At 39.4% G+C, this 17807-nt stretch overlaps 1 protein-coding gene across 1 annotated transcript in view; it reads right to left on the bottom strand.

Annotated features, from left to right (window-relative positions):
• LOC114053589 (adenylate cyclase type 10-like) overlaps positions 1-14527 on the bottom strand; it is a 46572-nt gene extending 32045 nt beyond the window's left edge. The window contains 12 exon segments of the mRNA XM_027876682.1: positions 4269-4324; positions 4773-4991; positions 4993-5124; positions 7119-7240; positions 7836-8027; positions 9226-9314; positions 9401-9491; positions 9781-9986; positions 11106-11249; positions 11847-11885; positions 13078-13182; positions 14371-14527. Coding sequence (XP_027732483.1) covers positions 4269-4324; positions 4773-4991; positions 4993-5124; positions 7119-7240; positions 7836-8027; positions 9226-9314; positions 9401-9491; positions 9781-9986; positions 11106-11249; positions 11847-11885; positions 13078-13182; positions 14371-14527 — 1552 coding nt within the window.
• Between the last annotated feature and the right edge of the window lie 3280 nt (positions 14528-17807).

The following is a 17807-nucleotide window of genomic DNA, read 5'->3' as shown; positions in this document are numbered from 1 at the left end:
AATATGCCATGCTATCCAAGAAGGAATCTATGCCAGTTCCTATTTGCTCCAGAAACCTTTATCTCTAACAACCCTACACAAGGAGGTACCTCTAACACAGGGGAGAGTACCTCAACATGACACACTGGCATATATATGCAGTATAGCATCATTCTTCCTCTGACTCCTCAGCCACTTCTGACCTTGGTGAATGTTGCCATAGTGCACATTCTCTGAAACGACTGTGTACTGTCCACTTCCAAAATGCAGATATAGAATAAATCAATTGCTCCAAAAGAAGCCAGATTCTCTGCACTATTTTCCTGCCATTGCCCTCACAGGCTCAGATTTAGAGCTTGAAGGTGCCTTAGAGGTCATCAGGTCCATAGCTCTTTTTTTTCCAGACAAGGAAACTGAGGCTAGAGAGGCTAAATGACTTGCATAGGATCATAAAATTTAAGTTTTCAAGGTGGGAATTGAACTCAGGTCTCCCCAACTCCAAGTTTAACACTCCATCTACTATGCCATGCTGCCTCTCTCATCTTTCTTCCAACTGGCTTTTCTAATTTCTAAGTCAAGGTTATTACTCTCCTTCCATGCCCAGCCTGACCATCACCCTCTCACTAGTTAAATAGGATAACATCATCCAATGTTCTGTCCCCTTGGGAGCCTGGTTCCTCATCTAGCAACAGACTCTGACTCTGCAAACTTGAGAAAAGTATTTAAGTATCTGCCCAGTACTTAGCTAGTAGGGTAAGTCTCTCTTCAATTTGCCATCCGAGGAACACCTTACATCCTTCATTTCTCATGAAGAAATGCCACTGAGAATCTACTGGCCACACACAACTCAGTTTTTCCTAAAATTGTGTGTACTAGGATGCCAGACCTTGGTGTATGCAAACCTGAGAAAGTTCTAATAAATCTATTTCCCTGAAAATTACTGCTAATATCATTGCCAACTCTCTGCAAGCACTCTAGAATACAATGTTTTCACTCAAACGACTCCCCACTGACAAAAGAATCACACTGGATTTCTCTCAAGGTGGAATCCGCACTCTGATCCATACCTACATCAACCGGTACAGAAATCACAGAAACCAACCTCGACATCATCCAGAGCTTTTTTATTTTCCTTGCACTTTGTGGCAACAAAATATACCAACTGGACCTGTTCCCCAGATTCCTCAACTTAGGGAGTTTATACTAGGTTGCTTTTAGTACTTTTTCTTGTACTACAGATCTCCAAGGACAGATTCAAGCCCTCTTCGTGTCAGGACTAATGTTCACCTAATCCACCTAACTCCTGCTCTGAAGACCCCAACTGCTGATTCTGCATTTGCAGAACTGATGGAAGTAAATATCCTTGAATGAAGCTAATACAGCTTCAAAGGGGGAAGAGCAAAAGCAAAAAGAAAGGGGCCATAGGTTTCCTTTCTTTCCGTCTGCTGACATGAGCAGCCTTGGAAAGAGATCTCCACATTCTAGAGCATGGGGTTGTACACTTCTTTTTTGTGCTTCACACTCAAAAACACACCACCCTGGATTGTTGCTGGGCGAGGGATGACAAGACAATCCTTCTGCGAAGCTAAACAATGAGATAAGTTCTACATATAGATCAGTCTGGCTATAAGGCTATTTGGTAACTGCTTTCTTAAAGAAGTCTCCCCATACATCTGTATGTCTCTGTTTCTTTACTCCTGAATAAAAGCTTCTGATGACCTATTCTCAATAGCATGTAAGCTGGGGTTATTATCATGACATATAAACTGCTACAAAGAGAAGGAAGCACTGCCAGGAAACAATATACTCAGTGACACAATATAAAAGAAAGAACAACAGAACAATTGAAATTGAATACCATGAAATTATGATGAGCAAACTTGACCCCAAAGAAGATATATAAGAATATACTTTCCCTCTTCTTTGATGAGGTGGGGAACTATGAGTATAGAACACTGAACACATTGTCAGATTGTTGTATTTATTAGTTTTGCTGAATTTTTTGTTGCTTTCATTTTTTGTTATAAGGAACAGCTCTCTGAACTAGGAAGGCAAGATCTATATTGGAAAAGTATAAATAATGTCTAAACAAAAACTATCAAAAAATTTTTAAATTAAAAAATAGAATAAAAAAAATAGAATGAAGTTTTCCAAAAGAAATAACTGAAGATTCTTGATCAGGAGAGTGGCATGGTCAGAGTTGTTCTTTAGGAATATTACTGTAGTAGTTGTGTGACAGAGAGGGGAATGGCTGAAAGCATGCAGATCAGTTAGATGGCTATTGCAACAGTCTCAGTGAGAGGTGCTAAGGGCCTAAACTAGGGTAGTAGTTGTGAGTGGAGAGACAACAGCCACAAGAGATGTTGTAGAAGTAAAACTGACAAGACTTGGCAATTAACTGGATTGGAGGGAGGGGTGAAAGTGAAATGTCAAAAATAAGTACCAGGTTATGAACCTGAGTTACTAGATTAAAGGAAGTAAGGAAAAGGGGTGGATTGTCAGGGATAGACAGTGAGGTCCATTTTGGACAAGCTGAGTTTGAGGTACCTATGCAACATGAAGGTGAAGATGTCCACAAGCAGTTAGTGATATGAGACTGGAATTCAGACGATATATGAAGGCTAGAAATGTAGATTTTGGAATCATCTACACAGACACTATAATTGAATCTATAAGGAGCTGATGAGATTACCAAAAGAGTGCAGAACAATAAGAAGAAGAGGGCCCAGGACAGAAGAAGAGATTAAGATGTAAAGAAACAGAGGCAACAACTACAAACAACTTTTTCTAGGAGTGTGGCTATGAAAGGAAATAGAGCTACTAAAAAAAAAAAATTAAAGAGATGGCAGAATCAAAGGAAAGTTGTTAAGGGAGGAGAGAGAGTTGAATGTGTTTTTAGGCAGCATGACACAGTGAAAAAGGCCCTGTTGGCTCTAGAGTGAGAGGACTTGTGAACCACAGCCTCTGAGGTCCCTTCCACTCTATATCTGGGATCCTGTGACTAAAGATTAGAAATAGAATGGGGATTACTGAAGGAGCAAGCCTTCAAAATAGGCAGGAGTGGATGGGATCAAGGACACAAATAAAGGGTCTAGCCTTGACAAGGAGAAAGTTGACTTTTCTAAAACTGGAGAGAATGGGGAATGATGGAAAGGAAATTTGAGGTGTAGAATTGAGAAGATGGCAGTTCACAATGGATGATCTCAATTTTAGTATGACTATAGGTCCCTTGAAGAGAAGGAAGAGGGAAGGGGTACTATAGATGGACTGATTAGCCAGGTCTCCAACAGACTCTGTAGGGAATGTGATTAGAAGTCAAACAGGAAAGAGTAGAAGAATTGAGTTGTAGCAATGAAGACCTAGCTCAGGTTAGATAACATAAATTTGTAGTGGACCTAGCCAGTGTAGTTGTGTGACTTCCTCCAGAAGCAATAGGGAGGGAATGGGGAATGAAATAAGCATTTATATACTTGTGCCTACTATATACCAGGCATTCAAGTGGGACAGGAGAACATGGGTGGAGGGGATAATCCAGTGTTGGGGTCTGGAAAGAGATGAACAGCTAAAGGACAGAAGGTAAAGTGATTTAAAGAGAAAGGATAGCATAAAGTTGAACCCTGGGAGCAGCTAGGTGGAACAGTGGATAGATAGAGAGCCAGGCTGAAGTCAGGAAGACTCATCTTCCTGAATTTAAATCTGGTCTCAGATACTTACTATCTCTGTGACCCTGCACAAGTCACTTTACCCTGTTTGCCTCAGTTTCCTAACTGTAAAATGAGCCAAAGAGGGAAATGGCAAAGCACTCTAGTATCACTGCCAAGAAAATCCCAAATGGGGTTGTGAAGAGTCAGATATGACTGAAAGGACTCAACAACAACAAAGCTGAACTGGTTAGGCTATTTTCATTGTCCAGGAAATGAGCATTATTGCCTCCAAAATATTTTGCTCTAAGCTAGTTTATGAGCCAAGTGTTTATAAGCTACATTCCATTCCTCACACACAATCTGACTTTTAAGGTTGGTTCTTTTGATCAGTGACAGGGCTAAACCTGGTGTCTGTACTGTCAACATGGAGAAGAAGAAATGGAAAGTCCTTTTTAGATTAACATAAATTAGCCAAAAACATTACTTTTTTATTGTTGACTTCAAACTTAGAACTAAGTAAACCATTTTTTTTTCTTTTTTTCCCCACATTTGGCCAAACTGTAGAGATTTCTTTATATACAATGTACACACACACATACACACACACAAGATTTGGGTTTGAACAATATAGCTCTCCAAACTTACCCAACAAAGGGTAATGTTCAGATTGATTTCTAGCCAGGTGTCTCTTCCCAAACATTCTGGAAAAAGGAAGAAAGTAAATGGATTCAGGAATATCATCTTCTTCATCAGGTCTCTGTTGAGAACCCAAGAGGTTCCCAGAACCCTGTACTAGAGTTAAAAAGTTGAGTTATTTTCCCTTCAGGATCAAGTAAGTTAAAGGGATTGGGAAAGCTGGTGTTAGAGTAGGAGACAGCAATGCTTTTCCTATTGTTAACTGTTTCTCTCAGAATAGGAAGATGAAAAAATTCCCTATATTTGTTACATTAAAGTTAGAGATTTCAGACAATGTTATTTCTCTATCTGCCCTTCTCTATACCATCACAATAACCATAACATAAATTGTTATTTAACTGAGATTTAATATTTATTATTCTTATATGCTGGTCTGGAGGGGGAAAGGTATGAACTGAAACTTATGTCACTTAGACATGGTACTCACATATGACACTCACAGATAGCACTTACACACATGACCTGTGGCCAAAGTATTCATAGATCTTCCCTGGGTTGGTGACATCTTTCATCTTCTTCTCTGGAAGCTTCTTAAAATTGTTATTAGGTAACATGGACCGCAGATATGTTACCTCATCACAAGATACCAGCCCTGGATAAGCTGTCACCATTCTGGCCACAAGACCCACCTTTGGGCCAATAACTGTGTCAGGAGACAGCAAGGTGAGAGAGAGTTAATGAACCCACCCCGTTAACCACAATGCTGAGATTCCAAAGCCCAACTATACCTGTAAATTCATGCCTGGCTAGTGCACCAATAACTCCACAAAATACTGGGCCATTGGTGATGCCAATAGAAACAAGCCTAGGAGACAGAAAAGACAAACATTGATAAATCCCCACTTGAGCTACTATGTATGAAAATAAAAATCATATAAGTTAAATGGGACCCCAGCTCTCGGAATTTGTTACGTGACTTGGGACAAACACTCCCCAAACATTCCCTATTGAATCCCTACTAGTGGGATTTTGGAAGAATGAATAGGATTGTCTACTGGGTCACATCCCTGTAGGTGAGTAGACTAATATCTGATAACAAACTCAGTTTAGTAAATCAATCAACAGGATGTAATGACATTTCACCATGTGCAGAACCCTGTAATAGATATTCTGGGGGAAAACAAAAACAGAATTACATTCTAGATTATATTCTGGTTAAAGAAGTAGGAAGAATAATGGTTTTAAGAGAAGAGAACAAGTATTTGTTAAATATCTATTACATGTCAAGCATTGTACTAAGCATTTTACAAATTCCCCACAATAACATTTGTGAAGTAGGTGTTATTATTATTCCCATTTTATAGGTGAGGAGATTGAGGCAGGCAGAGGTTAAGTGACTAGCTCAAGGTTGCACAGCTAATAAGTGTCTGAAGCCATATTTAAACTCAGGTCTTCTTGATTCCAGGCTCAGAACACAATGTACTGTGCCACCGAGATGCCTCTGACTTAAGATTCTGAAAGGCCTAAGTTCCAATCTAGAAATCAAATTCTAAAGAAATGATTCTTCTCTTCCATTGGTGGGAATTAGGTTTGAAAGTATATTTAAAATGTTTATATCCTAAAAATATAATATAGGGTTCTGGAATTTTACAGATTACAATGATAAAATAAGAAAATGTATGTGAAAGCATTTTGTAATCAATAAATTGTAAACATAGCCTATTGTCACTGGGAGTAATAAGAATTATTTTAAAAAGTGGATGCATAAACTTTCATTAGGTGCTTACTATACGCCAAGCACTGTGCTAATGATAGCAACAATACAAATAATTCTTTACATCTAAATATGCCTTTCAAACTTTTTTCACTTTTGATATTATTTAATTCTCATGATGACCCTGTAAGGTACATAGGTTTTGTTAATTAGTATTGTTAATAAGACAATAATATATTAATATTATTAATATAATAATATATAAATACTAAGACATAAGTATTGTTAATTAGACAAATTAGTAAATGCAGTTTAAAAGGAGTCAAAGCAACTTGCTCTGCAAATTAATGGTGAAGCCAGTAGCAGAATCTGGGCCTCATGGTAATAGATGGCAAGATGCTAACAAACAGGTGTGCTCTTCTCACTTGGCCAACTTTTTCTCTATTTCACTTTGCTCAGAATCTTCCCTACTCTGCTAGTTCATTCTCCCCCTTATTTTAAAACCCTTCTATGAGGGAACATTTCTTCTCTTCTGGTTGGAATTAAGTCTGTCATTCAATATATATTTAAATTATTTTGATTCTGTAACACTGAAAACCAAACAGGAGTCTGGAAAACATCTAAGTGAAGAAACATCAAAGAGAACCTAGGAAAGTACAGCAGCACTGATCATAAGAACCCAGAAAAAGCTTGGATCACCCACCAGGATAATGGTAAGTCATTTCTGTTGTGCATATAAGCTAAGAATAGTTGCCCTTAAAGAGGAAATAGGAATTCAGTGGTGGGGAGGAGGGTTGAATATTGAAACAAAAATAAGTTTTTTGGTTTGCTAGACAACTGAATGAAGTATACAGACTATAAAGAAGGATCTGCCAACAAAACCAAAAGTTTACCAAGACCAGGCCCAGATGCTAGCTTACAGTCAAACATTAACCTTATCTCTTTTTTCTTCTGTATTTTCCCTAAAGCTGAATTCTGCATGTAGTGGGTATTCAATAAACACTATTGACTGATTTCACTTGGCATCTTTTCTCCCTCCTCTTAGTGTGGCTCTGCCTCCAAGCAATACCTGTCACCTGCCTCCCACTGCCCTGAGAGCCCCCTGGGGCTTGAGAAACTTATCTCTGCCCCACCTTCCTCCTCACTTGGTCTCAGCAAGATTTTCCCAGCAGAAGCTAAAGATGTTATAGGAGCTCTCCAAGGCATGGGCACACTCATCTGGCTTCTTATCACCTGGAAGGCCAAATATACTGAAGAAAGTGCAGCCCTGAGAGGAATGTTGGAGAAATAAAAAAGAATATATGTCTGGAAAGCAACATAACTCTTCATATTTAGATCAGCTTGTGAAAGTGGTACCCTCCTCTTCCTGATCTCCCTATCAGAGTTTTTCTATGATATGAACAAGACAGACATTCTTGGCTCTAACACCAGTATGGATGAAAATGAAAATCTCATTTAACTGGAACTCCACTAAACAGAACCTTAAAAAAAAAAAGAATTATGTTTTTACTTGGGAGAAAGGGCCAGGTTGCAAGGGGAAAAAAGCTGTTTTACAGAATTTATTCAAAAAATGATCTTCCAGAGTATATCTATGCTGGGGTGAGTAATACATCATTCCAATCTCCTATTTCTCCAGCCCCGGGCAAATATGAATTGATGACCCTAGTATGTCATCAGAAAAAGATTCAACTCCATTAATTTACTAAGGCAAGACACCTGAATGAATTTAATTTAGAAAGTTTTTTTTAAGGTCTTTTGTATTTAAATGCCCAATGCACACTAGCAGAAGAGCCACATCCATCCCTCAGGCAAACTCCTCACTCATCTCTAATAATGGTGGGTCTAGATCCCTTCTTACTTACTTTGTCAAACATAAATATCTGATTGAGCTGGCCACCTCCATTCTTAATGGCTGTGGAGATATACAAGGCAGCTTCATGGATCTGCTGACATAAGTGCAACATCCAAGCTTTCTTGTGGAATTCGAGATTGATCAAGACCATGGTCACAGTGCGAAGTTCAGATAAATACTCCACAGGCTGGCCTTCACTGATCTGTAAAGTAACCATTAATTTAGCTCACACTGGGGAATTATAACCTCATATCCTATGATACATGGTAGTGGGCAGGGAGGAATAATAGAATATAGGTTATCAGTAAGTTATATACAAATGGCCCATTTATAGCCAGACCTGCATTTTTTCCTTTTGGAATTCACCCTATTTTAAGTACTTTTACTTAATGTCTTAGTGTAGTAAATAACTACATTAAGTCCCTTTTCTATTTCCACTGTTTAGGAATACACTGAGCAGCTAGGTGACATAGTGGATACAGCACCAGCCCTGCGGTCAAGAAGACTCATCTTCCTGAGTTCAAATCTGGCCTCAGACACTTATTAGCTATATGACCCTGGGCAAGTCACTTAATCCTGTTTGCCCCAGTTCCTCACCTATCAAGTGAACAGGAGAAAATGGCAAACCAATCCAATATCTTTGCCAAGAAAACCCCAAATGAATCACAAAGAGTCAGACACAACTAAAACAACTGACCAAGGATTACATTTGATAACATTACATGATGATAACATATTATCATCATTTTTTGAAAAGCTGACTCTGCAGATATGCATGCATATGTTTGGTCAATAAATCAACAGGTATTTATTCAAGATTAAATCTTATGGCCCCTGGGTCACTTCTCAATGTCCTGGCCCCTCCCCTCCTACCTTTCCCACCCCGCCCAGCATGCTGCTGAGCCATCCTTCCCAGGCTGGCTGGGGGGGGCACCAAGACGCTCCCAATATGATGCCGTATGATATACCCTTCTCCCATCCACCATCTAATAAAATGGGGATTCCCTCCTTCCTCTTACGCATAAAAAGAATCTCTTTCTTATCTTGGAGCAGGGCTGTTTCAGCCTTCCATCCCTCCCACACCTTGAAAGTGTATACTGTATTATAAAGATCATCACTTTAATGCTGAGCAAACTATGGCCTTGAGAGTATATGGCCTTGGCTTTTTGGGCACAAAATAAAGAGCAGATAAGATTTCTGCTCTTGGGGTTTGAAAAATACAGTGAGACTATAAGACATACAGTCAATAGAAATAAAATCACAATAATCATATAGGTGTTAAGGGAAACAAGGATAGTTATTAGGAATTATAGTGGTGAGTTGGAGAATGGATTGGAAAAGTTCAAATACATATACACACATACATACACATAAGTGGAGAATCAAGGTTTAGGAAATACCTTCTTCAGGAAGTTTCCCATTATGTGCCTCTGCAAGGTTTGCTCAAGTCTGGGGTTTGGATTCAAAGCCACAGCATTTCTCAGATAGACTAACAAAGAAAAGGAAAGTGCTCAGTCCACAAAGACAATCTCTTCTGACCTTTAGTTCTCAAGCAGAATGGGCAAAGCAGCTCACCATTATTTGTAGGATAATGTGGAAGGTAATCGATGCACTTTTCAAAATGTTCATCAAAATCAAATGGGTCTATGGTCCGCATATCTCTTAGCTAAAGAACAGGAAAAAATTTCAATCCCAAGACTAACCACCACTCTCGCTCCTTCAATAGAGATTCTGTCTTCTAGTACTTCCCTTATCCTACTTATCTCATAGTTCTATCCCTACCAATCTGAGCCTTATAGATTATTAAGTTTCCTTATTAAAAAAAAAAAAAGTTCTACAACCAGTAGTTTATCTTCTATTAGCATGCTAAGGCATCCTTAGAATTCTGCCCTGTAAATACATCAAATGTACCCTGCAGGCTACACTAGAGGTAAGACAGGAGGAGAGCCTACTACCTTTACAGCTTTAGGCTCAATCATGATTTCCACTTCAAACATGTACTGTTCACAGAGCTTCCAGCAGTTCCAGGACAAGATGATCTCATTTGCCTGAGCCAAGTGCTGGGCCATCTGGACATCATCTACATTTTGCCCAACTACCAGGAGGAATTGCCTCTGCTCATCTCCAACCACAACCTGAGAGATATGACCTGCAGACAGGCCTGTTAGGAGAAAATAAGTCAGGTGAAGTACATCTAGGTTTGGTTCTTCCATCCTCCAAACGTAAGACATTGGTCAAGTAGACAAATCTTCCTAGGTCTCAATTTTCTCTATGTCAAATGGTGCAAACCAGTGGATAATAATAATTCAGTGCTATTTAGGACCACCAAAGTTTAAGTTCATATGATCCTTCCTCATTGTCTGCTACAATTCCTATACATATCATAATCCTACATTAATCTATCATGCCCATCTTACTATTGTTACATTACACATACGTTATCAGTCTTAACTCATCTTCAACTATGACATCCTGCCAAAGATTATCTTCTGCTACAAGAATGCCTAAAGGTAGGGAGTCCTTTAATGCACGATCACCAGACTAGCAAGGGGAAAACAACAGGAAACAGTTTTGTTTAAACTAAACAGTTATTTAGCTACTAAATTCCCAAGTGGTTTTGGTAAAAATGAATATTTTGCTCTCTTAATAGGCAGGTTGGACATGACTAAGAAAAGGGAAGCAGAGTATCTGATTCAGAAGCTGCTGAAATATTCTTAGGGCAAGAGCACCACACAGAATACTCCCTTTCCTCTTGTCCAACATAACTACAATTTCAGGCTCATACTCACAAGTGCTTAATAAACTTCACGGTTACACTTTTAGCAGTGAACTCAAAAAAAACAATAAGCATAACATTATGTTTGCTTTCCCCCACGACGAGTGCTTTTTACCTCGAGCTCTAGAAGCTTTATGTTATTTATAGTTCAAAAAATGAATAAAGTTTGTTCACTCAGATCTGGTTGAAGAAGCATATGCTAAATATCTAAACAATTCAATCTAAGCCCAGGGATAGGCAAGGTAAGGGGAACAAGGAATTGAGGTTAGAATACTACAGGCAGCAACAGAATATGATCCTTCCTCATTATCTGCTATAATTTCTATATACAGAATAATCCTACGTTATTTGAAATATCTATATGCAGCAATCCCAGACACCAACATTTCCCTTACATTTAGAACTCCTACTAAGATGTTGTCCAAAGGGCCTTGATATATATTTTCCCCACCCACTCCGTTTCTATTCTTCCATAGTGGGGATTTGGCCAGATGAAGTTGCTACCTATTCTTATCTGAAGATCCTGGCCTTCCTTGGTATGGCAGACTCCAAACTTCTCCTGTATTTCCAGGCTGCATTTCACCACTAAGGTAATGATGTCACTTAGCTGATTCTGTTCCACTATCCAGAGTGCCAGGAGCACATTACCTGTAACGCCAAGGTGGATCAGTGTAGGTTATTGGGGAGTCTTAGCAAAACTCTTGGTCTCTTCCCTTGAATTATCTCTTCCTAGATTAGGGAGCTATTTTGTTTTTTTTTCCCCTAGAAATCATTAAATAGGTTAAAAGCAAAATTTATCAAGTAGAATTCTGAATGATCCCAAACTAGAAAAATCCAAAAGCTTAGATTAAGGTAATTACTTTTTCTATTTGGTATAGATGGAGGGAAAAGGAGTGATGCAAAGTGATATGGAAAACGTGTTCTTAAACACACTGCTTAAAATTATGTTTCATTCTACTATTGTGGCTGGTTCAGTCAAATAAATCTGAGAAAGTTTGTTGGTTCTAGGGCACTGTAGGATAGTGATTCTGATAGTTCCCTCAGCCTGAATACTCTCCAATTTTTCACATCTAACTGTTACTGCTGCTGGACAAATTTCCTGTCAGTTTTCTAAATACATTTCTAGAGGCTCTCATCCCGCATGATTCCTAAATAATTTTAAATTCTATGGAGGAAAAAACAAAATTTAAGTAGGCATACATATCACTTGAATTCCTTCAGATGTGCGGTATAATCAAGAAATACCTGTGATATTCAGGATATCTCCTCCAAAGCAGAGTATATCTGAGACAAAAAAAAAAAAAAGCGCAGAGAAAAATGGGCTATAGTTAGGAGTTCAGCTGACAATAACAGATGACAGATGTAAATGCTATGGGAAGAATGCCTCCCCTCTGACCTCCCCTCCAGGGGTTAAGAAATGCCTTAGTGACACCATGCAAATAAACTTCTCATTTTCCTACCTCAATCCTAAACTTCATAACCAGAAAAAGTAGAATTCTACTGCCAGCTCTTAACAGGAGTATGGCATGTTATTCCACTTTCCAATTAAACTCCTGGAGTAGATGCCACATAGTAGTGATCCTGGTTAGTCACAGAAGCACAGGGGAAGCAACAAAGCGAGCAGGGTCTGTCAGTCAACTAGAATTTATTAAGCTTTCCTATATGCCAGGCACTGTGCTAAGCCCTTGGGATACAAAGAACTGAAGAAACATTGTCCCTGCCCTCAAGGAGCTCATATTCTAATGGGGGAGACAGCATGTAAATAACCACATATATACAAGATACATAGAAAAGAGATGGAAGGTAATCTCAGGGGGCAGGGAAAGGCCTCCTACAGAAGACAGGACCTGAACTGAGTCTTGAAGAAAGTCAGGCAGTCAAAAAAGAAGGGAGAAATGACACAGGTACCAAAAGGTACTAGACACAAAAATATATATACCAAAGTGATGAATAATGGGTGAAACAAGGACTCTAATGAGTTTTTCTCCATATACTACTCCATTTGCTATCTAACACATTCTGAAAACAATAATTAATATTGGTTGACACATCATGCCAGGGTCTACAGATATTGAGCATTGAGTAGGATCTAGGGACAGTAGGAAAAAAGAAAAGGAACAAAAAATCTGGTTAGCATGTAATTTTTTTGTGTGTCAAGACCTTAATTATTGCCAAGGACATTGTAGCATCCTAGGGTGCCATAGCTGAACTGTATCACCTCATCTAATTCATGTTACAGTTGAATAAATTGAGGACCAAAGAGAAAAATTACTTGCCTAAGGTATACAGCTTTTGGTTGTAGGCCTGATAAGGAAAGTTATCTGTAAGAATCTGGCTAGTTCTATAAGGCTTTTAAGAAACCAAAGGTGAGGACTGTCTTTTCAGGAAAGTGGCGTTTATCTTCACTCTGAATACCCTCTCCTTTCAACCTCTTTGAGCCTTAAACCCTCCCACCCACCCTACAGTGGCCACTCACGCTCCACAATGTCACCAATGTAACAACTGAAGATGTGGGCCATCTTGTCCATGCTGTGCTCTGCAATGCAGGTCAGGCTAAACTTGTCCATCAATGCTGTAAGTCCTACCCAACAAGCAAAAGTCACTCAGCTTATTACCCCATGCAGTGGTGGTTTAGGGGCTGTTTATTTCCCCTTCTCCCATCCCCCCCAAACAGGAGCCAGTCTAAAAGAACCAAGGCTCGTCTAAACATAATCATTCCTTTAACATGTTGGTTACTTGGACTACAAGGGAAGGAGTAAGGCACATAAGACCTTGCTTTTGGCTGTTTGGGCTGACAACCTCTTACCAGCTAATCTCTAATTTCATGGGTTTTATAACGAGCTGCAGCCATTGCCGAGAGTGACCCTCCCCCAGGCACCCAGCATGTTCCTCTTCCTTCAACAAACTGCATTCTTCTTTAGGAGAGGGAGAATGAGTGGAGCTAAAGAAAGTTCCCAGAAGAAAAGTAAATATTTGTGGAACTGATGTAACAGAGTAATTAAATAAGTCAAGAAATATTTATTAAACACCTTCTATCTTCCAGGTATTGTGCTAAACAATTTTTTTTTAAAATTGATGATGTCCTTTGCTCTAGCAAAGTGATTCAAGGGCTTGATTCCCACGAGGAAAGAGGAACTCAGTGACAAGGCTTAGAGAGCAAACCCAGTTGTGGTTTCCTGGTCAAAGTCAATGTCCAGACCTCAACTACCTATAGTGGTGGGAAGGGTGAAAGGAGTGTCTGTATAAACTGTTTCCATTTGAGAATTTTGTTTTTGTTTTTTAGAAAGAAACTCGACTACTCTTTCTGTTCCTTCCATCCTCTCGGGACGAACATCCTCCTTTTGAACTTTTTAAAAGCCCAATTCAAAAGATACTTCCCCCCCAGCTATCTTCCTCTGTCGACAAACAAGCTTTTTCCCTCTCAGACTTCAGTTTTCCGCCTCTCAAAAGGATTTTGTACATTGCATCCAGTTATCCGTGGCTACTAGAGTACAAGCTCCAAGAGAGCAGGGATGGGGGGCTTTACCGACACTCAGTGCCCCTCCCCACAGCCCACCCACTGCTCTGCATCCAGGAAGCGCTTAATTTAAAAATGCACGTGGCTGAGCGACTCTAGCCTCTCTTCTCTGGGAGTGGGCGTGTACGTGGGATGCAGGGGGTGAAGAAACGAGGGCCGGTCCGCAGACCAGGGCCTCCGGGGACGCCGTAACCGTCACCGCGGGGCCCAACGGCCGCCCAGCCGCCAGTCACCTCTCGCTCCCACGCTCACCGGTCACGTGGACGCCAAGCAGGACCCCCTGCACCGTGGTGAGCTCTGGCCCTGGGCCCCGGGCCTTCCCGAACACCAGCAGGTCGGGCAGCAGCGCCGCCAGGCGGGCCTGGAAGGACCAGGAGGAGGACGACAGACGCCAGCCTCCACTGGCCATGGCAGCCGAGGGGCGACTGATTCCGAAACTCGATCTCGCAGCGGCCCCGCCTCCCCCCACCCAGCCAATCGGCTTGCACACTCCCATCCCCTTCGATTCACTGCCTCCAATCGGAAGCTGCAGGAGGGACTGTTCCCGCCCCCTCCCCCACGCACCCACGCGCAGCCTTAAGGTGCACACAGTCCCAGAGTCCGACAAAGAGAATCGAGTCAGCCAAAGGCTGCGAATCCCTAGGGGACCAATGTCAGTGCGCATGCGCGTCCTGTGCCTGTGCGGGTCTTCTTTTAGAGATTCATCTGTCTTTTTCCACGAAAGCTGATTCAGGCTTACTTTTTAATGCCTTTAACAAATGTTGGCATTCTCTTTTGCCAGATACTACTAAAACCGTGTCTGTTGTTTGTCGTTTGGAAGGAGGGCTCAGAAGAAAGGCAATCACAGAAAGCGTGCCTTTCCCTTGCATCCCTGAAAGTGCAAATTACTGGCATTTTGCTTAGTGCTACACCTGGCAGTAGGGGGCGGGCAGGATTACGCATCTGTGAATCTGAAAGTTATTCTGGTTTTTCTGCTTTTTGTGGGAATAAATCCTAAAAGTTAGGTCTCTGCTGTATTTTATAGAGGTGCCCACATCCTTGATCTGTTTCAAGGGAAGATTGATTTGAGGCTAACTTAATTAACATTCACATGATATGAAAAAAATAAATACTAAAGGGACCACATTTAAAATAAGCCAAAACTTGACATAGGTGAAGCACTGGAAAAACGGAAAGGTCCTTAGTACAGTGCCTGGCACGTGGAAGGTTTAGGGGCAGGGACTGGATGTGTAATTTCATTACTATAGGAAACTTTCCAGGGGAGGAAACCTCCCCTACCAATGCAGGTAGGCAGGCGCTTTCTCTGAAACTTAAGATGGTTTCCCAGAGCACTGAGAGGTCAAGTGAAGGTCACAGAGTCATTCTGTCATTGAGAAAGAACTTGAATTCCAGTTGCTCAAGAGGCCAGCTCACTATTCACCCGGCCAAGTGTGCCTTCAGGTGGCATATATAAGTCCTTAAGAAACGCTTCTTGATTGGTTGAAGGCCAGAGAAGGGAAGAGAGAATTAGAGACAGAACTGTGGTTTTGTTTTTATCTTTATAAATATGTTGAGCAGTGGTTTCATTGCAAATATATTTGAGGGTTCAAAGTTAAAATTGAACCATAGCTATGACTTAAGGATCTTAAAACTCTATCCCTTTTTTCAGAAGGTTCTAATACAAAGGTTTTCGACCATGTTTATGTAATGTATTCTTTTAACAGCCTGGTGAAGCCTAGGGACCCATTCTCCGAATGTTTTTAAATGAATAAAATAAATAGATTTACAAAGGAAACCAATAATATTTATTTGATTTTTGTTATATTTTAAGTTCCAAATTGTCTCCCTCCCTCCTCAATCCGCATTTAGAGAAGGCCACCATTTGACACAGATCCATAAACATATGTAAAATCATACTATGTATACTTCTATTTATCAGTTTTTTCTCTGGAGGTGGACAGCATTTTCCTTCATAGGTCCTTTATAGTTGATCTGAGTATTTATAGTACTCTGAGTATTTTTATTGTTCTCAGTTATTCTTTGAATAATCTTGCTGTTATTGTAGACAAAGTTCTCTTGATTTCTGTTCACTTTTCATTATTTCATGCAAGTCTTTCCATGTTTTTCTAAAATCAACCAGCTCATTTCTTACAGCACAGTAGTGTTCATCACAATCATATACCACAAATTGTTTAGCCATTCCCCAATTGATGAGCATCCCCTCCATTTCCAGTTCTTTGCTACCACAAAGAGAACTGCTATAAATATTTTAGAACATACAGGTTCTTTTCCTTTTTCCCTGATCACATTGGGAAATAGATCTAATACTGGTGTTGCTGGGTCAAAGGGTATACACAGTTTTATAACTTTTTGGACATAATTCCAGATTACTCTCCAAAATGGCCACATCCCTTCTAACATGTTATTTTTCCCTATCATCTTAATCAATCTGATAGGTATAAGGTGATATCTCAAAGTTCTTTTAATTTGCATTTCTTTAATCAAAAATGATTTAGAACGATTTTTCATATGACTATATATAGTCTTGATTTCTTCACTAAAAACTACCTGTTCATATCCTTTGACCAATTATCAACTGGGGAATGACTTATATTCTTATAAATTTGACAAAGTTCTTTTTATATTTGAGATATGAGACCTTTATCAAAGAAACTATCTATAAAAAATTTCCAACTTTTGTGTTCTACTTCTCATCTTAAGCTATATTGGTTTTATTTGTACAAAAACTTTTCAATTTAATGTAATAAAATTATCCATTTTACATCTCACAATGCTTTCTATCTCTTGTTTATTCATAAATTCTTCTCATATCCATGTCTTATAGGTAATATGTTCCATGTTCTTCTAGTTTTCTTATGCTGTCTCCCTTCATATCTAGGTCATATATCCATTTTGACCTTATCTTGGTAAATGGTGTAAGATATTTATCAGTACCCAGTTTCTGCCAGACTGCTTTGCAATTTTCCCAACAACTTTTATTGAGTATTCTTATCCCCAAAGCTTAAATCTTTACATTTGTCAAACACAAGGTTACTATAATTATTTTACTACTGTGTATTGTATGTCTACTCTGTTCTATTGATCTACCTTTCTATTTCTTAGCCTGTACCAGATAGTTTTGATAATTACTGCTTTATAATATAGTTTAAGATCTAGTACTGATAAACCTCCTTCCTTTACATGTTTTTCATTAATTCCTTTGACATTCTTGACCTTTTGTTCTTCCAAATGAATTTTACTATTATTTTTTTATAGCTCAATAAAATAATTTTTGGTAGTTTAATTGGGATAGCATTGAATAAGTAGATTACTTAGTATAATTGTCATTTTTATTATATTGGCTCTGCCTACTCATGAACAATTCATATTTCTCCAATTATTTAAATCTGACTTTATTTGTATAAAAAAAGTTTTATAATTATGTCATGTAGTTCTTGAGTTTGTCTTGGCAGTCATACTCCCGGGTATTTTATAAAGTCTGCAGTTATTTTAAATGGGATATCTCTTACTATCTCTCTTGCAGGGTTTTGTTGGTGATATATAGAAATGCTGATGATTTATGTGGGTTTACTTTGGATTATCCCTCCCTGTCTTCCTGAATACATTCGTGTTTTCTCAATACACTTCTCCTACCTTCCTTATAGTGCCTAGCAAGTCTCCTCTGCTGGTTCGTCATCCATAGTATGTCC

This window comes from Vombatus ursinus, unplaced genomic scaffold (assembly GCF_900497805.2).
Source record: "Vombatus ursinus unplaced genomic scaffold, bare-nosed wombat genome assembly UNPS02014811.1, whole genome shotgun sequence".
Classification (NCBI taxonomy): domain Eukaryota; kingdom Metazoa; phylum Chordata; class Mammalia; order Diprotodontia; family Vombatidae; genus Vombatus; species Vombatus ursinus.
The sequence above is the reverse complement of the archived record's forward strand: the minus strand, read 5'-3'. Positions and strand labels throughout refer to the sequence as shown.